Consider the following 24,093-nt stretch of genomic DNA (forward strand, 5'->3'; position numbering starts at 1 on the left):
TGAATAAATAGCAGTACTCCTACATAAAAACACAAACCATGAAACAAAAATCACTGTATCTGTGAGGCAGGTGCATCAGCAGCCTGATGGCGCCTCCACACTTCCAGATACCCCAAAATTGCTGTTGTGCCTTTGGTCAGACCCCAAAAACTTGGGGCAAAGTTTACCAAGAAAGTAAATGGCCAAAAGTTAGGAATGTGGGAAACACACCCACAAATCACCTCCGGCTCAGCTAGATCATTGGAGGCATGGCCTCTCTGGGTCCTGATTGAACTGCTTAATGACCATGATCCCAGAGACTCAGAAAAAATCTCGAAACCCAGTGGCTTTTGGCAGAAATGCGTCTGGTCCCTGCAGTGCTGGACCCACGGTTTCGTGCCTTGGCCTATTCCCTCTGGTGGCACGGTGGCCGCCATCCTCCAGAGGCCACTGGACAGTCAGGCTTGGGACCTCAGTAACAAAACTTCTTGGGCCTCACAGGATGGGGGTGGAGCCAGTCCTGTCCTCCCCGTCCCCAAGAGACCCCAAGTCATTGCCCACGAACGGCCTTTCTGGCTCCTGATGAAGCTGCTTAATGACCATGATCCCAGAGACTCATGAGCAATTCTCGGGAACCCAACAGGTTTTGACAGAAATCCCTCCAGATTTAAGTGTTCAAATGTCAGAATTTCAAAATTGTGCGGCCAGTACTGCAGCCACGAAACATCATATGTTATTCATAACCAGCAATAGAAAACAAATTGTCTACTGTTGCCTTTTCAGCAGATCTGAGTGTTGGGGCAAAATCTCAAATAATAATGGTGGGTCTGGTGTCAAAACATTGAATGTGATCAAAGTAGAGAGAGAGTAATGTGGAAATCATCTGCCCCACTGGTAGGGGGAGGGTGTGGGATGGGGATATACTGGGGTTGTTGGGGGTGGAGAATGGGCACTGGTGAAGGTACGGGTGTTTCATTGTATGACCGAGACTTAGACCTGAAAGCTTTGTAACTGCTCTCACGGTGATTCAATAAATAAAATCATAAAAAGTGAAAAAAATGTAAGGTGGAGTTCATGCACAATTCAATCAGCTAATCAGTGGCTGGATAAATAGCAGAACTCCTACATAAAAAAAAAAGAGAGAGAGAGAAATCCAGAAAAACGCGGCAAATCTGTACCCCAAGCACACTTCTCCCCAAACGATCCGTTTTCCCCCACCCGAGATAAAGCCGACATGCTATGGGTCACATCCTCCTGGCACTGACCCCCAAAACCCGATGCTCCCTCCTCCCACCCTAGGGACTGATGGCACAAACTCCATCTTTGTGTCACGCCATACATGACACATTTGTCACTAGCACCTGATGACTCATTTCAGAACCTCAACAGAAGCCACAAAGATGGGGAGCACTGCTCAGGGAGCACCATGCAGGGGCTTCTCAGACCTTCCCTCTACCTCTGTCCCCCGCCTGTTCTGGGGAAGATGTATAGACAAATGGCCAGGGGTTGAGAACAGTGGAACCAAGCTGGGAGGAAGCGGGTGCTTGTGTTTTGTTTTCTCTGGTGGCCTCTAACTACGGTTCCTCTTAAGAGACAAAGAAGGCCACAAATAAGCAAACACTCTGACCTCGGTTAGCACCCAACTCTGATTGAACGCCAAGATCTGCTCTAAATGAACTTTGAAAGGGCAAGCTAAATCTCTTTCAGGGAAGCAAATAACCTTAGGGGATTATCTGCTCTGGTACTAAAAATGGGGGGGAAAAAGTCTGTTTTGTATCTCTTGAAAATGTCAGCTTGACTCAAAGGCAGTTCTATTTCATCCCGCGGTACAAATGCTTCCTCCCAGCTAGAGCTTTGGCTCACGTCTGTCCAGCATTTTCTGGACAGGGAAACACCAGCCCTGGGAGCTGTGGCGTGATGGGCAGCACCACACACCGTTCTATGAGGAAGTTACATAAAAATCAGTCTTTCGTTCCAAACAAAATGTCAGGAGCTGCAGACACAGTTCAAGACTATATATAGCCTGAAGGCACAGGACATATGCAAACGGCATCTATTCAATGTCATCAGCCAGCCCAGTCACCCACCTCACGCTGGCATTCAACTTCAAAATATCCAGATAGAGGAAATTGTCACATGTAAGGGGGAAAAATCAGAGTTAGCAAGAGCTCGAAGAGAAGAGCAAGCCGGCAAACAGGACTGAGAGAAGGTGACCGGAGGTGAGGCAGGTCTCTGGCCTAACCCAGGTCCTAGCCCCAGCTGCCCTGCAGAACCTGCCAGGGGCGACCTCACATGCCTTGGAAGACTCACGGGCACCCCACATGCTATAGAATCCCCCCAACGCCCACAGTCGCTCAGTTCTGACTCACACCCGCCCTTCCATGCAAAAGACCCGAAGGAACAAGAATCCCAGGCCGAAGCTTCTAGTGTTGGGGCTGGAACGGTAGTGAGGGCATTTGCCTTGCATGCAGCCAACATGGGTTCGAATCCCAGCACCCCACATGGTCCCCTGAGCACCGCCAGGAGTAAATCCTGAGTGCAGAGCCAGGAGTGACCCCTGTGCAACACCAGGTGAAAAAATTAACAATAAAAATATAACACCGTGGAGATGTGCAGACTGGGGGCGGGGTGCAGAGGGAGACCTCCAAAAGAGTGGCCCAGAGTGAGCATAACATCCCCAAAGATTCCGTAGGATGGGTCCGCCAGGTCTGGGGTGCAGCCTCACACTGGAGTCTAAGCCACCCTGGTCAGGATGTCCAAAGAGTCCTCAGAAAAGGACCAGAAACTCTGCATTGGAGCAGAGTAGAGAGGATGATTCAGGGGAAGGAAAGCATTAGGGGGCATCTTTCGAATTGCTCAGGGGCCCAGCTGACTGTTCAGAGCGGGAACTGTGTCTGCCTGCGGACAGCTAAGCCGGCTCCTGCCCAGCCCTGCCCAGCCCCGAGCACCCAAACAAAACATTCATTTTGAAAAACGGCGTATTACTACAGAGACACCTCTAACAACTCCCACCCGGCGAGGCTCAGGGGATACCCCTGGCTCTGCACTCAGGAATTATTCTGGTGGTGCTTCGGGGACCATATGTGATGCCGGGGATTGAACCTGGGTCAGCTGCGTGCAAGGCAAATGCCCTCCAAATGTATATAGCTCCAGCCCTTGCAATTCCTCTTTAAAAGCCCCAAGGGTCATAACTGGTGGTGTGTGGGTCCCTCCTGTCCTGAACCCGGGGCTCCCCAGGTGATGCTGGGCCTCTAGCCCTCTAAGCTATCTCCACACCACCCAGAAATCCGTAAGTAAAGTGAAAAAAGTAAAGGCCCTCCCGTTGTTCTTCCATTTGCTCGAGCGGGCCCAGTAACGTCTCCTTTGGAGACTTTGTTGTTACTGAGTTTGGCATATCGAATATGTCACGGGGAGCTTGCCAGGCTCTGCCGGGCGGGCGAGATACGCTTGGTAGCTTGCCGGGCTCTCCGAGAGGGGTGGAGGAATCGAACTCGGGTCGGCCATGTTGGCTGCGTGCAACGCAAACTCCCTGCCACTGTAATATTGCTCCAGCCATAATTCCGTATTAAAAAAAAATTTGTTTACGTTAACCACAGGGGCCGATGACACAGCGAGGCCCGGGTTCTTTCTCTTAAGGTGCTGCTGAGACCAACATGCTGAGGGGAAAGGGTGCCCGGAAATCTGGTGATGCACCTGCGTTCTAGAAAGGTCGTGTCTTGAGACCAGCAGCAGCAGTACCACAAATCAACGCACACACCCAAGAAAGCAGGGAAACGCGGTCACATCTCAAATACACCTGCACAAGCTTCCAATGGCAGAGGGCGCAGAGGGCACAGACAGGCACCGGAAGCGTTGGGGAAGTGCACGGGTTCCGGCTGACTCCCTGGCTTGGCACTGGGGGTGACACTTGGCGGGGCTTGGGAGACCGTATGGGGTGCTTGGGAACGAACCCGGGTCTGCCAGGGGCAAGGCAAGTGCCCTACCCACCTTACTATCTCTCTGGCCCTGGTATGCTGTTTTTAGAAGACATTATCAAGCCGATGTGTTTCCCCCTTGCATCTTCCCCTTCATTCCAGTATTTATTTTCCCTTTACCACCCTTTCTCGCTGAGGCTGAGGGTCGCACACTCTAGGTGGTGGTTACACACTTGGGGGGTGGGGGGTCTCACTTGGCCTGCCAGAACTCCAGCCATGCCCAATTTTCCCTATTTCCAGTGAAGAATATGCCATAGGAAAAACATCTGGTTGAAAACTCACATAAATCAATGCTTTTGGGTCTACAGATACTCTTAAGGGACTAAGCATGGAGAAACCTCACCGCACAGAAGATAGAGCCAGAGTTCTGTCCCGGGCGCCCCTAAGAGCCAAGCTGACACTTCGAATGAGAAATTTTTCAGAAGTGCTCCCTGTCATAAAGATAGTAAACAAAACATATAAAATCATATTTGTAAACAAAAATCCACCTTTCAGAAAAAGACAACATTTAAAAAAGAAAATGTCCCGGGGACACGACAGATAGTTCAGTGCGAAGGTGCTTCCCAGGCATCAAAGAGTCAAATATGGACCCCTGAGGACCCCCAAGAATAATCCCTGAGCATCACCAGGTGAAGCCCCAAGCAAAAACCAAAGCAAAGCAAACAAATAAATATGTGCTGAAAATAACCAGTAGGAAACAGGCTGGGACGGGCGTGTGGGAGAAACAGAATTTCCCGCACACCCTGCACCCAGCCCTGAGGTCACACTGCAGAACCTCAAGAGTTTGAATGAAAAATGTAAGCAATTTTATTTCTAAAAATGAGAATGTAAAAAAACAGTCTTTAGGTCTTGCCAAGACTCAATCAAGGGGAAAGGCGGGTCACGAAAACAAAATCACTCACAAACCTTCGTTTCCTCTGCAGGCACGTGGGCAGCGGCTGCCACTCCTCGAAGTGGGGACCCGGGAGGATGTGCAGAAAATCCTCGATTCTGCGCCAACCAGGCCGGGAGAGCAGCTGGGCCAGCCGCATGCTGAGGGAGGCACGAGATGTCCGTGGGGTTCTGCGGAGGATTCGAGAGCGACACCTGGAGTCAACCAACTCCTCTCTGCCAATGGGCCATGGGATCTCTTTTTGTTTGTTTGTTTCGGCGGAGGCCATACCCTGCAGTGCTCAGGGCTCCCTCCTGGTGCTTCACTCAGGGATCACAACCTGGGTAGGCCGCGTTAAAAGCAAACGTCCTCCACGCTGCCATCCTGGATTTGACTTTGGGGAGGAACACAGTGTGCTCCAGCCTACCCTGCTCAGCCCTGCCATCTCCACCCTCTACCCAATTTCCCAATCTCTCTCTTCTCTCCTTCTCTCTCTCTCTCTCTCTCTCTCTCTCTCTCTCTCTCTCTCTCTCTCTCTCTCTCTCTCTCTCCCCCCACACCCGCTCCTACAGCTTTATGGATCAGACCTGGTGGTGCAGTGCTGACGCATGGCTCTGCCCTCTTCCTTCTGGCCTGGCACTCAGGGATCACTCCTGGCATGCACCACATGGAAGGCTGGGGAGTGAGTCCAGGTCAGCTGCATGCAAGGTAAGCGCCTTACCTGCTGTGCTATCACTCCGGCTCCCCCAACTTAATTTTTAGTGTGAGAAATGGACAGAAAACGAATTAGGCTATAACCAGATCCCACAGCCACAGGAAAATAGAAAAGGCAGGTTGGTGGGTCCAGGTACTGCGACAGCCACATCCTGCAGCACTGGGAGACCATGTGGACGGGAGGGAGCCCAGGGCCCACGCAGGCCACACCTGACACTGCATGGTTCCTGCCACGGATGTGGAGCTCAGCAAACTGTGCCTTGAAGCCACAAAAGCTAACGATCGTATAGCCTGAGACCTCAACAATAGCAAATCAAGTGTAAAACGTTTCCTGGGTCCAAGCTATACAGTGTGGGAGGGGCTTGCTCAGTGTCCGGCCTCCCCACAGAACCCCGAGGCCTGCCAGGAGCCAGTCCTGAACACTGGCAGCGGGAAGGGAGGGAACTGGACACCATGGCGAGCTCAGAGCTGGAACAGTGAATGCCTGACACTTCTTATCCATAGCTTTATAAGTCAAGGTGAGGAAATAAAAAATTGAGGAACAAAACCCAAGTGAGACAAAAGCAACTTCAGAAATACAACAACTATGGGGTCAGAGTGACAGAACAGTGGCGAGGTGCTTGCCTTGCATGCGGCCAGCCTGGGTTCGATCCCCAGCATCCCATGTGGTTGCCTCAGCCCACCAGAAGTGATCCCTGAGCGCAGAGCCAGGAGTTAGCCCTGAGCACCTCTGGGTGTGCCTCCCCTCAAAAAACAAACAAAAAAAACCCCAAAGAAATACAAATACTGATATTGTGGAGATAACTCCTAAAAAAGATGAAATCAGGAAATCACCCTTCAAGGGAAAAAGTGATTTTTAAAAACTTCCCCCAGAGTTAAAAAATTCAGCTTCTATCATTTTACTGATTCAGGTTTCAAAAGTGAGCTGAACCCAAACTAAATGAGCAGCAGGAGGGCGCGAGGTGCTAACGAAGCTGGGGGCCGGGGACTGTGCTCTCATTATCACACGCCTTCCCAGCCTGCTCGGGCTGAACCCGGATTCCCTAGATGCAGGAGCTAGTGGAGATGCCGCCACCGCCAGCAGCTGGGAGGAAGGAGGGAGGGACAGGGAGTGCAGATGATGACTGGCAAAGGACCTGACACCAGGAGAGGGCCTGGCACCACCTTTCCCCGGGCGCCCACAGCCCGCCTGCCCCCTGACCCCAGGCCCCAGTCACCTCAAAGGCGGCCAAGATCACCTTGGCCTTCTTGCTGAGCACGGCGCCCACGGCATTGAAGTTGCGGTCTTGGATCTCAGCGTAGAGCTCCTCGGCTGAGTTCAGCGGCAGCTTCTTGGACTCTGTGGGCAGGTCCTGTCCGTCACCCTGCCTCTTCAGGGCGAATTTTTCGGGTGGCAGCTTTACATGACCTGCACGGGAGGGGACACCCAAGTGAGACTCCAGAGACTTCCTGTCAGGGGAGAGCAATGGGCTTTGAGTCACTAGATGCGCACGAGCATAGGACGCTCATGCTTTTCACGCACGGCTTCCCTGGCCTGGCCCGCGGGACGCCTCCTGCCACTGCCAGCCTGAACTGAACTCAGGATGGGGCCACCCGAGGAAACATGCCCCAGGGCGGCCTAACTGCAGGTCTGTCCTGCTGGCGCGTGCAAGTGCATGCAGTCTATACCGACATTTCAACAAGCCAAGAGGAGCCCAGGATGGGGCTGGAGTGATAGCACAGCAGGGAAGGTGATTGCCTTGCGCGGGGCAGACCCAGGTTCGAGTCCCAGCATCCCATATGGCCCCCTGAGCACCGCCAGGAGTAACTCCTGAGTGCAGCACCAGGAGTAACCCCTGTGCATTGCCAAGTGTGACCCCTGTCACTGTCCTCCCATTGTTCATCGATTTTGCTCAAGCGGGCCCAGTAACGTCTCCATTTTGAGACTTGTTACTGTGTTTGCCATATAGAACACGTCACGGGTAGCTTGCCAGACTTTGCCATGCAGGCAAGATACTCTCCGAAAAAGAAAAAGAAAAGTCAAAAGAAAAAGAAAAACAAAAACAAAAACAAGATCCCAGGAATCATTTCAGCATGGAAGTTTGCTTGAGGGCGGGAGACAGCTCTGATGGCTTCTTTCCTTTCTGTTTCCTTTCTCTGATTTTGGGGCCAAACCTGTCAGTGCTCAAGGCTTATTCCTGGCTCTGTGCTCTGGGCTAATTCTTGGCAGTGACTGGGGGAACCATATGCGGTCCTGGGGACCAAACTCACCCTAACTGCTGCACTGCCTCTAGCTCCAAGTTGGTTCCTTTCAAAAAATCATCTCCTCCACTTTCAACACAAATCCCGACATGTCTACACACAATCAGCTCCACTGCTGTGGGTCCAGAGAGACGGGTCATCGGGGGCAGCGCACGCTCAAGTCCAGCTGTCTGTTCCTCTGAGCACTGCCCCGTGTGGGCTCTGAGCACTGTGGGGTGGGTGCTGAGAATCATAAAGCAACAAGAAGAACTCCTGCATCGGAGAATGTGGGGAGAGAAAGTGACCGACGGAAGAAAAATACTTCTCGGATGCTTTCCAAATCCTAAGCCCCTCGGAACAGCCCGGGCACCAGCGTCTGGAGACAGCACGCCACGGTGGCCGCGGGACCCGGGGCCTGAGCACATGCTGAGATCACGAGGTCGGCAAGACCTTGCATTCCAGCTCAAAGCAGAGGGGCAACCGCTGGCCCAGGCAGCCTGCACGCAGCTCCTGCACAGACCTGCCATCGCCCTCGGTCCAGCCACGGGCGCAGAGCTGGGGGGTTATGGGGAAGCCCAATTTCCCCTTGTTTTTCAGATTTCTCTTAAATGTTTCGTTTGGGGGGGGTCACACCCAGCAATGCACAGGAGTTACTCCTGGCTCTGCACTCAGGAATTACTCCGGGCGGTGCTCAGGGGACCATATGGGATGCTGGGAATCGAACCCGGGCTGAGCCGCGTGCAAGGCAAACGCCCTACCGGCTGTACTATCACTCCAGCCCTCTCCCTTAATTAAATGTTTGATCAGAAGTAAGTGTGTGATGTGAAGAGACTGTGAGCTCCCAAAACGCCTTCCCCCCGGAGGCACCCCACAAGCCCCATCTCTCACACCTCCGCACCAGCCACCCCAGCACCTCTGCCAGATCCCTCGAGGGACTTGCAGAAGCACCAGGAGGTGGGGACCCCTCGCACGGGGTGCTCCTGTGCCAGTGAAAGCTCGGAGCAGGAGTCTGGGGAGGGACTGTGTTTGTGGCATCACCCCCAGCCGCTGCCAGGCACAGCCCCGGTGGCCCCAGGGCCACGGACTGGCCCCACAGAGCAGAAAATCACCGAGATCAGCCCCACAGTGACTTGGGCACTGCTTACGACTGTCCCCACAAAAGGAAGCAACTTAAGAAGTTATCCTTTGGAACAACTGGTAAAAAACAAACCGGAAACACCCCCATAATCATGAAAGAGCAGGAAAACGCTTTGTTGTGTGGAAATGCCTCCATGTGTGGTCCTGTTCTGCTTCCGTGGCCGCTGTCACTGAGCCACGCATTCACCACTGCAGTGACATACACACTAACACACACGAACACACACACGCACACACACGCCATCGCAATCCACTCTGCGATAACCAGCTTGGCACACTGGACAGACAGCACTGTCTGGACTCGGCCAGCACTCAGCAGCTGCAGGGCTCTGTGTCCCCAGAGAGACCCCATACAGTTAGCTGCATCCCCGTCCTTCCAGACCGGGGCTCTATCCCCAAGGCTGTTTCCCCAGCCCCCGGCCAGGGCCACTCCTGAAGTCGCCGGAGTTACCCCTCTTGCGGCCTAGGGCTCCCTGTTCTGAAGAAAAGACACAATCAGACTGTGGGAAACTTCTCAGACTGTATCCCAGCAGGAGATACTCCCGGCTCAGTGCTCACTGGACGAGGCAGGAGCGCGGATGGAACCGAGCGCTGGCTGTGCGCCTGGCACTAGCCCCGTGAGCTTTCCTAGCCCCCACTCAGATCTGAAATGCTACAGAATCTAACACCCGGGGCCAAAGCCCCCTGACCTCAGACCCAGGCACCCCTCAGAAACGCTCTATTCCTCACGCCTCCCTGGGCGGCCTAAGCAGCAGGGCTGCACACCGCATGGCCCTCTGCACAAGGCCTTCGCCTCAGTTTCCCCGATGGTGTCCTGGCTCGAGCTCGCTTTAACCTTGGGCTGAAAGTCAGTGCCTGACATTTTCAAGTATTCTGACTTATACACAAAGGCCACACCTTTAAAAACAGACACTTTTGAGATTGATTTTACTCAGCTAACCTATTAGTAAATGATGTCGCTTCACTTACTGTTCTGGAAGCCATAAATTTCATCGACGAGTCCTTCGTATGTCAGCTGAGTCGCAAGGGGCGTTAATGAATCCACATTTCAATCAAGCAACAAGAGGTTATCAAAAACAGGAAATATTGAATTCTGACTTTCTGTAAACTCTCTCTTCATCCTCATCATCATATTGGCCACTTGCTGGGAACAAAGTACAGAATCAGGGAGAGCCTTTTTAGCAATGGGCGGATTTTAAAATGAAGCTAAAAAGACCCCGGCAATCCAAAATTTAAAAATAAGGCGGAAAAAAATGGAACAATAAAATAAAACAAGACAGGCCCGAGACAGTATGGTGGGTAGGATGCTTGCCTTGCAGGTGGCTGACACAGGTTCAATTCCTGGCACCAGGTACGATCCCTCAAACCCAGCCAGGAGTGAGCCCCGAGCACTGCAGGGTATGGAGAGGGCGGGAGGAGGGAGAGGGCGAGAGAGGGAGGGAGAGTAGGGATGGAAAAGAAAAGATAAAGAACAGAAAAGAGAAAAGGAAAGAGGGCTGGGAGACAGCAGAGGGGCCAGGGGTCACGCCTTGCACGCAGACAGACTCATTTTGGTGGCCCGAGCACAGAGCCAAGTGCACTGCGAGGTGGAGCCCCAAACCCCACCCACAGGAGAGAGGCCTCCCTCCCCGCCCGGGCTCACCCTGGCGCACTCGCACTTGCCGAAGATCTAGGGGATGGTCCCGTACAGGCCAGCAGCTTCATCAGGCCCTTGGTCGTGTGGTACAGGCCCGTCTGGTCGCTGTCCAGGCAGCACTCCTGTGGGAGAGGGCCAGGCGCGTGGGCACAGGCTCTGTGAGTCAGCACCGAGGCCTCAAGGCAGCAGCTCTACTGGGGGCAAGCATTGCTGGGCGGGGGAGGAAAGGCTGGCCTCCGCCTGCCCGCGTGACCACACAGCAGAACACTCTGGGCTTGTAGAAGGGCAGGCAGCCTCTCCCACATACAGCAGCGAGTGTCACAGGGGAAAGCAGGAGGGCAGCCACGGTCTCGGAGTAGGGCCACAAGGTCCATTTAACACACAGACAAAAAGAAACATCTTTGGCCCAGAAATAGCAAAGAGCACGCACGCGCCGCCCAGCCAGGTGGTTCAGCAGGGCTGACAGAGCACACATGGTCCCCAGCGGGGCCTCAAGATCTCTCCTGTGCCTCAATCCCTTCATCCAGCAAGTGCGGAGAGCAGAGGAGGGAAATCACGCAACGCGCTTCAACTGCACTCCACCTGATGGGGCAGCACTGCTGGTGCCCATCGCGGGACTCTCTTTTTATCTTTTTTCTTTTTGGGTCACACCCGGCAATGCACTGGGGTTACTCCTGGCTCATGCACTCAGGAACTACTCCTAGTGGTGCTCGGGGGACCATATGGGATGCTGGGAATCGAACCCGTGTCGGCCACATGCAAGGCAAACGCCCTACCTGCTGTGCTATTGCTCCAGCCCCTCATCGTGGAATCTTTGACCCTGTCTAAGGCAGCAGCCAACAGGCTTGCACCGCAGAGGCGTGAGGACGAGGGGTGCTGACTGAGGGCGGGGTAGAGAGGGAGACCTCCCAGAGAGCCTGGCCCAGATTGAGCATAAGATCCCCAAAGATCACGTAGGATGTCTCTGCCAAGTCTGGGGTGCAGCCTCACACTTCAGTCCAAAATATCCTGGCCGGGATGTCCAAAGAGTCCTCAGAAAAGGACCAGAAACTCCGCATTGGAGCAGAGCAGAGAGGAAGATTCAGTGGAAGGAAAGCATTAGGGGGCCTCTTTCGAACTGCTCAGGGGCCCAGGTGACTGTTCAGAGTGGGAATTGTGTCTGCCTGCGGACAGCTCAGCCGGCTCCTGCCCGGCCCTGCCCAGCCCGGAGCACCCAAACAAAACATTCATTTTGAAAAACGGCGTATTACTACAGAGACACCTCTAACAACTCCCACCCGGCGAGGCTCAGGGGATACCCCTGGCTCTGCACTCAGGAATTATTCTGGTGGTGCTTCGGGGACCATATGGGATGCCGGGGATTGAACCTGGGTCAGCTGTGTACAAGGCAAATGCCCTCCGAATGTATATAGCTCCAGCCCTTGCAATTCCTCTTTAAAAGCCCCTAGGGTCATAACTGGTGGTGTGTGGGTCCCTCCTGTCCTGAACTCGGGGCTCCCCAGGTGATGCAGGCTCTGGGGCCATCGTGGCTCAGGGCGGGAGAGAAGGCGTGAATGCAGCATCCACGGGGGGATGTGGGGCCCTTGGCTCCGACCTGTCTCGGGTCTGTCTGTTGGGCTGGCCTTGCCCCACCCACGCAGGGCCAGGAGCAACCCTGGGTGTGACCTAGACAGCTCCTATCCTCAGCTGGGCTGACCACGCCGCTTCCTCAACGCTTCCGCACTGCTGACTGGGAAAGGGAGCAGAGAGGCCGCTCCCAGACCTGCAATGGCTCGGATGGAAGGCGAACCCCTAGTCCTGTCACCACAGGGGCAGGCAGGCCCGTATCCTATTAATACACAGGGGCATGCAGGCCTGTGTCCTGTCACCACACAAGGCCATGCAAGCCCCTCCCTGCTTCATGACTGGGGTGCGGAGAGACCATCGGGGGAGCCCAGGAAAGTTCTGGATTCCACAGGCTGAAGCCCAGAGATGTGAGCAAACCCACAGGGAGCTGGGTGAAAGCAGCCCAGAACCCAAGAGAGCCCCAAGTTCTTTCTCTTAAGGTGCTGCTGAGACCAACATGCCGAGGGGAAATGGTGCCCGGAAATCTGGTGATGCACCTGCGTTCTAGAAAGGTCGTGTCTTGAGACCAGCAGCAGCAGTAGCACAAATCAACTCACATGCCCAAGGAATGCAGGGAAACGCGGTCGCATCTCAAACACACCTGCACAAGCTTCCAATGATAGAGGGCGCAGAGGGCGCAGACAGGCACTGGGAGCATTGGCGCCGTGCACGGGTTCCGGCTGACTCCCTGGCTTGGCACTGGGGGTCATACCTGGCGGGGCTTGGGGGACCGTATGGGGTGCCAGGGAACGAACCCGGGTCTGCAAGGGACAAGGCAAGTGCCCTACCCACATTACTATCTCTCTGGCCCAGTACGCCGTTTTTAGAAGACATTATCAATCTGATGTGTTTCCCCCTTGCATCTTCCCCTTCATTCCGGTATTTATTTTCCCTTTCCCTCCCTTTCTTGCTGAGGCTGAGGGTCGCACACTCTAGGTGGTGGTCTCCCACTTGGGGGGGGGGTCCCCACTCGGCCTGCCAGAACTCCAGCCATGCCCAATTTTCCCTATTTCCAGCGAAGAATGTGCCATAGGAAAAACATCTGGTTGAAAACTCAAATAAATCAATGCTTTTGGGTCTACAGATTCTCTTAAGGGCCTCAGCATGGAGAAACCTCACCCCACAGAAGAAAGAGCCAGAGTTCTGGCCCGGGCACCCCTAAGAGCCAACCTGACACTTTGAAAGAGAAATTTTTCAGAAGTGCTCCCTGTCATAAAGATAGTAAACAAAACATATAAAATCATATTTGCAAACAAAACACAACCTTTCAGAAAAAGACAATATTTGAAAAAGAAAAACTCCAGGGGGCCAGATAGATAGTATAGTGGGAAGGTGCTTCCCTGGCATCAAATGTCAAATATGGACCCCTGAGGACCCCCAAGAGTAACCCCTGAGCATCATCAGGTGAGGCCCCAAGCAAAAACCAAAGCAAAGCAAACAAATAAATATGTGCTGAAAATAACCAGTAGGAAACGGGCTAGGACAGGCATGTGGGAGAAACAGAATTTCCCGCACACCCTGCACCCAGCCCTGAGGTCACACTGCAGAACCTCGAGAGTTTGAATGAAAAATGTAAGCAATTTTATTTCTAGAAAATGAAAATGTAAGATGAAAGTCTTCAGGGCTTGCCAAGACTCAATCAAGGGGAAAGGTGAGTCATGGAAACAAAATCACTCACAAAGGGCTAACTGCAAAAACGCAGTGACAGACTTGACTATTTCTGGCTGAAGCGCCCTGCCTTCCACTCTCAAAGCTTCCTCCACAGCCACAGTCAAGTCAGGGTGGGACGGGCACAAGGACAAACATCGAACAGCAGCAGAGAAACACCAGAAATCAACACATTTAAGGACAACTGATTTTTGAGAATTCCGTAAAAGCAACAATTTTAATCCAATTTGTTGGAACAGGAGGGTCTCCATAAGCAAGAGGAGCAGCGGTCTGAGAGACAGCACAGGGGAAGGCGCTGGTCTTGCACGCAGCCAATCTGGGTTCTAGCCCCAGCACCACATATGGTCCCCGAGCAAGCGCAGGAGTGATCCTTGAGCACAGAACCAGGAGTAAACCTTGAGCACTGCTGGGTGTGGCCCAACTCCCATCTCTCCCCAAAAGGAAGAAAATGGACGCTTCCAGGAATCACTAAAATGCCAGCGTGAGTGTCACCATCACAAAAGAGGCAGAAATGAGTGTCAAGTTCAAAGGGCAAACACTGAACTTACTCTGAAGGCGCCCTCCGACTCCATGGAGAGAAGGTCCCCGTCGAAGGGAATGAGGTCCAGGCTGTACTCCTCCCTATGGATGAAGGAGCCCAGGACGCGCAGGTCCTTCAGCCGCTGCTCACACAGCAGGCTACGCCGGGGCACAAACAAAATGTGGAAATCTCTTGTGGGGCCACGTTTGTCTTCACTGCAAGAGAAGGACCGTGCGTTGGCCCGAGGCCCCGACGCGAGGACTGCTCCCTAGGGCCCCACCTGTGCCTGACACACAGTGGGCTCTAAAGAGACGCTTATGAGCTAACCGCCCACTACCGACTCGGCCCAAGTTTCGAGTTTTCCTGCTCTCTTGATGTGATGCTTTTTCTGGAAACCACTGACCTGTGCTCTGCCAAGGGGCAGTGCTGCTTTCTCTTGGGCCATTGATGGGACATGAAAACTCTCAGGGTTGGGGCTGGAGCAACAGCGCAGCGGGTAAGGCGTTTGCCTTGCATGCGGCCGAATCGGATTCGATTCCCAGTTCCCAGCATCCTATATGGTCCCCTGAGCACCACCGGGGGTAATTCCTGAGTACAGATCCAGGAGTAATCCTTGTGCATTGCCGGGTGTCACCCAAAAAGAGGAAAAAAAACCCAAAAACCTCTCAGGGTTATTGCAATGGACATCTGTTTCTTGCAGAAAAAAAAAATGTTTCTATTTAATCAAGCGATGTCTCTAGGAAAATAAAAAGTTGCTTCACACCGTGCCCGATCTTGCGCAAATACCCCGCATGCTTTTAAGTCCGTCCGTAGGGGCCACGTCGATCAAACGTAATGCAGACTGGGCTGGTGCACTTCCTCCATAGATGCTGCAGCATTAAATTTTAGTCAGCTTCGGCTGACTTTGCTTATGAAATTTGAGCATATGGCATTCAGTACTTGAAAAAGAACCACTAGCTGTTTTTCTTTTGATAAAAAAATCTGGGTCCTTCTACTGAGACAGGCCGGAGCTTCCTACTGTCCTGAGAGAGTGGGTTTCTGTGGTTTGCCCTGCCTCCCCAAGCCCCAACCCACAAAGTTTCCCATTCTCTATTTATAGTTTTTGGGCCACACTTGCAGGTGCTCAGGGATAATTCCTGGCTAAGCATTCAGAAGTCACTCCTGGAAGACTTGGGGACCACACTGTGTTCCGAGGATCTATCCTTGTCTGACTGCAGAGTATCCTACTCCTGACCCCCCATTCTCCTCCGACACACTCTCACATCTGTCCAAAGATCCACTTCCTAAAGCGCTGGCAAGCAAAGGTGTCCTGATGAGCACTAAAAGCACTAGAGGAATGATTCCGTATGGACCATGCATCAGCTCTGAGATACCTAAGCACATTTTCAGCAATTATATCCATCAGTTCTAGCCGGGGTCTGACGAAAAAAATGATATTCTTGACATCCGCTGCTTGCAAGCGGCTTCCTTTGAGTGTGAACATTTTCTCCACCTCATGTTCCTAGGAAAGTACACATACAAATGGTGAACAGAGCCCCTAAAGCTTAGCAGCCGACCCAAACTCAGACATCACTGCAGGCAGCCAACCCGGGTTGGATTGCCGGCCTCCCACACCGTCCCCAAACACCACCAAGAGTCATTCCTGAGTGCAGAGCTAGGGGTAAGTCTGAACACTGCCAGGGGTGGCCCAAACAAAACAGACCAACAACAAAAACTCAGGTCTTCTAACACTCCCACTCCAAAGCACAGTAGACTTTAGTGTTGAGTCAGAGAATGCAGGGGTTATGGTACATGCCTGACACATGACTGCCAAATACGCCCCCTGGCACCACAACGGTCTCAAGCATTGCCATGTGCATCCCAAGAGAGGCCACTGGAGTGGCCTGGGATATCCCTGCCACCACAGCGCCAAGCCTCATCGAACTGCTAAGAATCACCACCAGGAGGTGCCCTGGGGCAGTGCTCAGGAGACCCGGGGCCAGGGAGATAGTACAGTGGGTAAGGTGCTTGCTTTGCATTCAGCTGACTCGGGGTTCTATCCCCAGCACCCCATACTGTCCACTGAGCACTGCCTGGAGTGATCCTAAGTGCAAAGCCAGTAGTAAGTCCTGAGCACTGCCTGGCACAAGCCCCCAAATAAAATTCAAAACCACTTTAGGATAAAAATTTAGATTCCCCAAAGCCAGGTGTATAAATTCAGGCTGAAGTAACCAATCCTGTGTCTGAAAAACTTTGAGCCACATGAAGTAACAATCAGAAGACATGCCGCTTCGTCAAGGAGAAGAGGGGGGTGCACACCCACCCTTGAAAGGTCCACTGAAGGCTCCTATGCTGACCGAGCCCCTGAGATGCTTGTGCCCATGTAGCCGAGCAAATGCGGTGCCCGCAGCTCTCCTTGAGATGGGGACTTTTGTGCTTTCCTTTCTAATGTTGGGATGTGTGTAGGGGCTCTCTCTGTCTTTGGAGAAGCCCACGTTCTCTCCTGAAATGTTACTCTCTCTCCGCTCGTCCTCTTCCTAAAGGTCACCAAATAAAATGATTTTTTATTTCAAATAAATAAACAAAAGGTCCACAGAAGGTAAAACATTTACCACTCATAACAGCGTCAGTGATTCTAAAAACCAGACAGCTCTGCACACCAGTTACTCCAGAAGTGGAACACCATATTACTCTTGCTAGAGTCCAGAATGACAGTTTCAAAAAAATAATAATAACCAAAACCTTTTTACCTTTAGAAGTGAGTACTGTGCAATCAAGTCAAACGGTCCTGTGAGATACTCATCCCAAACTATTGCCTGCGGGAGGGAGAAGCATCCCATTCTTTTAGTAAAAGCGATTTCAGTAACGGCCAATAGCAAACAACAGTCATTTGCAAACTCTGGACAAACAAAACTTGCAGTTAGCAATAGCTGACCACACTCATATTCCGTGGCCTGAAGAAAAACAGTGTCAGGGCAAGGGGTGCTCCTGGCCACGGAAGCACATTCACTGTCATCCACAAAGAGTGTGTATGCAGTGTCCTGGGGTCAGACTGGGGTCATGAACCCCGTGGGTGAACTGCCAAGGAAACCGTTCAACCCAGCATGTAACAGGCGTCATATAATCCAGCGTCTATCAAATGAAAACCTCTCGTGTAGGTATCCCATAGGTATCTTAATTCTGAGAGAGTATTTGGAAAGCTGGGACAGTGTCAGGTGTCCCTGAGAGAGTCAGGCCTCCAGCTGACCTTCGCCTCTACCTAGGCGAGGATGGTGTCACTGGGGGCCAGGACGAATGCCAAGCGGCCTGTGAGCATTTCGCCTGTGCGACACCAGGGTCCTTTTTCCTCATTTGGCGTAACTGAATGCGCGAACCGTGGAGGAACAGGCAGCTGGGAGAAGTGGTACCCAGGGTAGCATGCAGCGCCACCCCGCACATGGGGACAGCGGGGAGTGCCTGGACGCGGGGCTGGGCTCCTCCTGCTGAGACTAACTGGAGTCCCCCCTGTTTTCCTTCCCAGAGCCAGGCCACAGGGGCGGGGAGCGCAACGCCCCCTCTCTCGGGGCTGCCGACACTGGGAGCACCACCGGACCCAGAGGCCGCTGCCCGCCCCGGCCCTCAGCTTGCTGCCCAGGCACATGTCCAGGAACTCGCGCAGCACGTTAAGGTTCACCCCACTGATGGCAAGTGCGCGGCCTTGGCGCCTCTCGGCCCCGCCGCCACGTGACACCGCGTCTCGTGAAAAGAGTGACATCACACCCCCTCATCTCCCTCCATCCCGCTAGGGCGCCGGGGGTGCCCCACCGAGCCAGGGCACAGGCCGCGGAGACTCAGCGCTCCCCGGGGGCTGTACAGACCCCCCAGACCCCCAGCAGAGCCGGGCACAGCGCTATCTCTGCTCCCTCCAAGGGACCTTCCCGGGAAGCTGGGGGCGGGGGGACGAGGGCGCCCTGGCGTCATCTCCCCTGCACTGCCAGCTGGCCTTGCGAGGGCATGTTCCCCGCCCCCCACCCCCTGCCCCGGCTCCTGGGAGCGGTCTCAGGGGGTCCTCGGGTTCCCCTGGCCGTCTCCAGGTCCTCCCCAGTGAGGGACCCACCGGCAGCCCCAGCAGGCAGATGAGCGGCTCGCGGCGCCTTCTGCTGTTCGCCGTGCGAACTGCACAGATGCCGGACCCTGACTGGCGCGGGGGTCCCGCTCACCCGCACCCAGCAGCGCCTCGCTCACGCCCGCGTCCCCGCGTCCCGGGGGTTCCCTGCCCTCCCCGCGGGGAACAGCCCGTGGCTCCGGAGCCGCAGGAGGGGGCGCTGCCCGCGCAGAGGTCCCTGGGGGGCCTCTGGCCGGATGCCCGAGCTCCGTGGCGCCAGGTGAGTTGGCGGGGCCGGAGCAGGGCCCGCGACTCCCGGCGGGCGACCCCCGGCGCCCGTCTCCCCGCGCGGGGCGGACCCCAGCCCCCGGCGCCCAGCGAGGCGCACCCCGAGGCCACGTGACCGTCTTTCCTGGGGGCAGCGGCCGGCGGGACACAGGGAGAGCAGAGTGCGCGAGTCCTGGGCCGCGGGCGCGGACCCCCGGCGCGGGGGTCTCAGTCCGGAGGCGTCTGTCCGCGGGGCCCGGGCGGCGGGGGCGGTGGCGGCAGGACTGGACGGCGGCCTCGGCGCCCGGCCCCTCGAGCGGGGCGGGGCGGGCGGGGGTCCCTGGCGTGCTGCACGAGGTCCAGGTCCAGCGGCGGCGTCGGGCTCAGGTTTCGGGCTCCGCATCTCCCTCGTCGGGGGGCGCCCGGCCCAGCGCGGTCTAGGAGATGGGGGTCAGCGGCGGCCCGGGCGGCCTGCACTTGCCGCAGGGGGCTCTCCCCGCTGCAGCGCCTCCGCCCCAGACTCACCACGCACCCCCTCGCCTGCTCGGGGGCGCCCTCCACTCCAGGTGGGAAAACCCCAAGCCCACTGAGCCTCCTAGGGCCCCCCTGCGAGGGACTGCTGGGTTCCCCTGGCCGTCGCCTGGTCCTGCCCAGTGAGGGACTGACCAGCAGCCCCGTGAGCGGCTCGCGGCGCCCTCTGCTGGCCGCCGTGCGAACTGCACAGGTGCCGGGCCCTGCCTGGCGCGGGGGTCCCGCCCACCCGCACCCAGCAGCGCCTCGCTCAGGCCGCGTCCCCGCGTCCCGGGGGTTCCCTGCCCGCCCCTCGGGGAACAGCCCCTGGCTGTGGAGCCGCAGGAGGGGGCGCTGCCCGCGCAGCGGTCCCTGGGGGGGGGCCTCCGGCCGGATGCCCGAGCTCCGTGGCGCCAGGTTGGTTGGCGGGGGCCGGAACAGGGCCTGCGACTCCTGGCGGGCGACCCCCAGCGCCCGTCTCCCCGCGCGGGGCGGATCCCAGCCCCTGGCGCCCAGCGAGGCGCACCCCGAGGCCACGTGACCGTCTTTACTGGGGGCGCGCGAGTCCTGGGGCGCGGGGGTCTGAGTCCGGAGGCGTCTGTCCGCGGGGCCGGGCGGCGGCGGCGGCAGGACTGGACAGCGGCCTAGGCGTCCGGCCCCTCGTGCGGGGTGGGGCGGGCGGGGGCCCCTGGCGTGCAGCTCCGGGTCCGGGTTCGACGGCGGCGTCAGGATCAGGCTTCGGGCTCCGAGACTCCCTCGTCGGGGGGGCGCCCGGCTCCGCGCGTTCTAGGAGATGGGGGTCAGCAGCGGCCCCGGTGGCCTGCATGTGCCCGCAGGGGGCTGTCCCAGCTGCAGCGCCCCCGCCCCAGACTCACCACGCACCCCCACGCCTGCTTGGGGGCGCCCTCCACTCCAGGAGGGAAAACCCCGAGCCCTCTGAACCTCCTAGGACCCGCCAGCCACGGACTGCTGGTCGCAGGCCCTGAGGGTCCTCACGGTCCCTGGGGCCTCGACTTCCCTTCCTGTGCCAGAAATCAACCCAGAGAGAGGCCAGTGTACAACTGCCCTAGAACCCACGCTCAACGGCTTCCAGGACTATTGCGGGGGGAGGGGCCCAGGCTTTGATGCTTGCAGATGTTTAGTGAAATTTTACTGACTGTGAGGGAGAAAAAGTTTGCCTGTGTGTACATGCCAGAAGCAGCGTATCATTGTGTCCATTTGAATTTAAAGAAACAAGTTAATAACTTTGGGAGATGGAGAACAGAAAGAAAAAAAAAGGACTTGTTGCACCCCCACCCTACCCCCCAAAAAAAGAATTCTTTGAAACACCTAATCCCAGGAAGAAGTGCTATTTCTTGAATAAATTATTACCAAGCAATGACAACAATTAATACACACACAAAAGGACGTGTGGGGGGGAGCACAGGGTGGGGACGGACATTCAGTCAAGACTGGGCAATACCACAGCCTGGAAAGGACATGAGAGGGGACAGAAGTGTGGCTCGTGGGATGCATATTGGGAGAGAGACAGAGGTGCGTGTGAAGTGGGGGATCTCATTAAAGTCTGGGGTCCAGGACAGCTGTGGATGTTCGTGTCCTACTCAGTAGTTCCAATCTGTGTGCCTTGGGGATGGAGGGAATGTGCACCCCTGGGAGAAGCCGGGAGGGCCACTGGGTATTCCCTCCAACCCACCTTGCGGCACTGGGTCATGCATGTTTAGATCACATGCACTGGGCCATAGCACCAGTGATGCAGGCAGGTGACACATTGAATGAGGCATAACTTACAGCAACAAGCCGAGTCTCCCTGGTCCCCAGGTGAGTGGGTGAACGAGGAGCATGTTCCGAGGGTCAGATGACTCCGAAAACTGACAGGAGGAATCGGAGACTGAGGCCCACCTTAGAAATGGCAGAATGTATGTCTCGTTAGTGAGACCCAAGATATCCGCACACACATTACAGACTTCTCATGGGTTTACGGCAAACGGGAATTCTCACAGAGATGAAAAGAGAAGTGTGTATTTCTCTCAGTGCCTGGCTCACACTTACACTACATATCATTAAATAGTAATCAAAGAATCTGGGACTAACAGAGATCTCCCGAATTCAACACCCAAGGGCTAGAAATACACCGGAAAGGGTGGACTTCTGTGCAGTTAAGCTATTACATGAGCAACAGCTCGCTAGGGAATAGGATCTTGTTTAGGTGGAAATAAGAGCGTTTTACTGGAAAGGAAATCTCTGGTACAACCCTGTGGGTCAGGAATCTTGACTTTCCTATGGCATGTGTTTGGGGCTGGGCTGGGGTCTATGCTTCACAGACAGGAGAGCTGAGTTGGTCCCCAGCACTGCATGGTCTCTGGAGGCAGGAATGACTGAAGAGCACTGTGTCCCCAGCAAAGCAAAACAAAACAAACTTATTTGGTAACTGATCCCACCATAAGATTATTTTAAGAGTTCCTTGCTCTAAATCTAACACATACTTAGAAAATCTGATTTTAAATGTTTATTCAAAGTGAAGGGGTTTAAGGAGGATGAGCAGAGTCTCCTGCCCCCGCGCCTGGCTGTCCTCGCTGGGGCCCCTTGGAGGGGAGCGGGTTGAGTTTCCCTCCCCACCCCGACCAGTGCTCCGGCAGCCAGAGCAAGACCTCCACAACCAGCCACCACCATGCTGAGACCACTCTCCACAGGCATGAAGGTACTGGCAGAGGAACAAAGGCATGCGTGTCCTGGGGCTGAGATCTCCATGTCTGCTCAGATTGGGGCTGAGCATCCTCCACTCAGATGCTCCATATTCCAGTAGGCAGGGGTTACACCCACCAACTGGCCCCCTTCTGCCCTGTAATCCCATCAATGGCCAAGACCCAGAGACTATAAAACCCAGCTCCCGGAAGCATCTTATTATCTCATTCTTTCGTTGGACAAACTGGCAGACTGCCGAATGTAACCTGCCCACATGGCAGAGTCTGGCAAACTTCCTGTGGCTTACCCAATATGCCAAATACCAGTAACAATGATGAGTCCCATTCTACTAACCCTGAAAGAGCCTTGAATATGGCCCTTTTTAAAAAATTCTCAGGTCTAGGACAAAGGAGACATTACTGGGGCCTGTTCGAGGCAATCGACGAACAACAGGATGGTTGTGATCGTGATTGTGAGCAGATTTCGATTTTTTGCGGGGGAAGCAGGTCATATTGAGAGATCTCAGGGGATCCTCCTGGTTGTGCACTCAGGAATTACTCCTGGCAGTGCTTGGGGGACCATATGGGATGCCAAGGATCGAACCCAAGTTGGCTGTGTGCAAGGCAAACGCTCTCCACGCTGGAATGTCGCTCCAGTCCCACATTCCCATTCTTTGGTCAGGACTATCCAACTAGACTGAGCCATCAGCTCTGAGGCAGGAGGGGAGGGCAGCTTCTTTGGCCTGTTCCTGACACAAGCCTGGAACATTGCACAATCACCTGGCAGCCTTTCCTCGAGTCGGCACGTGTGGCGACCCCTACATGGACACGGCCAAACAGACCCCGGCAGCTGCTCCTGCTGACCAGTCCTCACGGCTAATTCCTTTGGTCTCTTCTCAGCTCTGACTTCTACCGTGCAATCCACAAGTGGCTGGAGGACATCGGGCCTCTTTACCAATGCCCGAGTCACAAATACGTGGGCCCCTTGAAAGCCACACGCTTTAGATTTGGTGTCATGAGCAACAGCAGAGGGAGGAGAGCCGGAAGGGAGGTGTCCGGGGCCAGAAACCTTTCCCAAGCGATCACACTATCCAGATTCTTTCCTTACGACTTTCATAAGAATTAAATCTCAGTCATGATGCAAATGCCTTAAAGTGTTACTGGGCAACCTTTCAAAATGCAAAAAACAAGAACCAAATATTAGAAACTAAAAAAATATATGAAATTTATTATAACGTGGATAGAGTTTCTTTAGCCTTTCCATCAAAGACACACAGATAGAGCAAAGGAAGCAGGAGTGGGAGGAAAAAGAGAGGTTGAGGTAAGCACGACAGTGCGTGAGTGCGGAGACAGCCAGACATCACCAACCACAGTGAGCTCAGGACCGTGGAGGCTGCCTCCCGGCCCCGCAGAGTTCCTGACCAAAGCCCAAGCCTGACATTCTGGTTCTGGTACCTGTCCTTGGCCGTCAGGGAAGTGGGGTACGCCGAACAGGACCACCCCGCCCCTGTCTGCTCTGGGCTTTAGCAGTGGTCGGAGCAGGGCAGGACTGGCCCTGCCTTCCGCAACTGGACCCGTTTTCAACCTGTCTGAAAACCTAACTTGGAGACAAGCTCCCGAAAGAAACGCTGACTTTCACAAAGTGCAGAGACACACCTTGGGCACACATCGCATGCAGCTAAGCTGGAGATAACTACAGTCTGGGGAAAACCCGCAGCAAACCCAGGGGCTGGGTGAGTGTAGGCGACGTCCTCGCTCAGAGGCAGCAGTTCTGCGCCTCCATGTGGGAGCCCAGGATGGAGAGAGCCTCCGCCATCAGGACTGCACGCCAACAAGGCCCTTGGGGGCAGGCAGCGGTTTCTGCATGAACCCAGGGAAACTGGACCTAAACCCTTCTAGGCTTTCAACCTGAGAGCAGAGCAAATTCCTTTTAGCACTTTATGTACCATCACACTCAGACATACATCTGAATCCTTTACAATCTCTACCTGGCGATGAAGATCCTGGGATTAGCTACAATTGAGTTGTCTTCAGATTTCTGAATCAGACAGAACTTGCCATGATTAACGAGAAGAAACAGTTCAATATTTGTTTTAAAATTTTTTAATAGTTTAAAAGGTAAAGGCCCTCCCGTTGATCGTCGATTTGCTCGAGCGGACCCAGTAACGTCTCCATTGGAGACTTTGTTGTTACTGTGTTTGGCATATCAAATACTCTCGGTAGCTTGCCGGGCTCTCCGAGAGGGGCA

General features: G+C 54.7%; 1 protein-coding gene and 1 pseudogene across 1 annotated transcript in view; both read right to left on the bottom strand.

Annotated features, from left to right (window-relative positions):
- LOC130024568 (CAP-Gly domain-containing linker protein 1-like) overlaps positions 1-18,057 on the bottom strand; it is a 33,922-nt pseudogene extending 15,865 nt beyond the window's left edge.
- An 825-nt stretch (positions 18,058-18,882) lies between these two features.
- Positions 18,883-24,093, bottom strand: part of LOC130024569 (CAP-Gly domain-containing linker protein 1-like) — a 60,144-nt gene continuing 54,933 nt past the window's right edge. Inside the window, 1 exon segment of the mRNA XM_056115284.1 lies at positions 18,883-19,091. Coding sequence (XP_055971259.1) covers positions 18,883-19,091 — 209 coding nt within the window.

The sequence above is a fragment of the Sorex fumeus genome, unplaced genomic scaffold (assembly GCF_029834395.1).
Source record: "Sorex fumeus unplaced genomic scaffold, SorFum_2.1 ptg000029l, whole genome shotgun sequence".
Lineage (NCBI taxonomy): Eukaryota > Metazoa > Chordata > Mammalia > Eulipotyphla > Soricidae > Sorex > Sorex fumeus.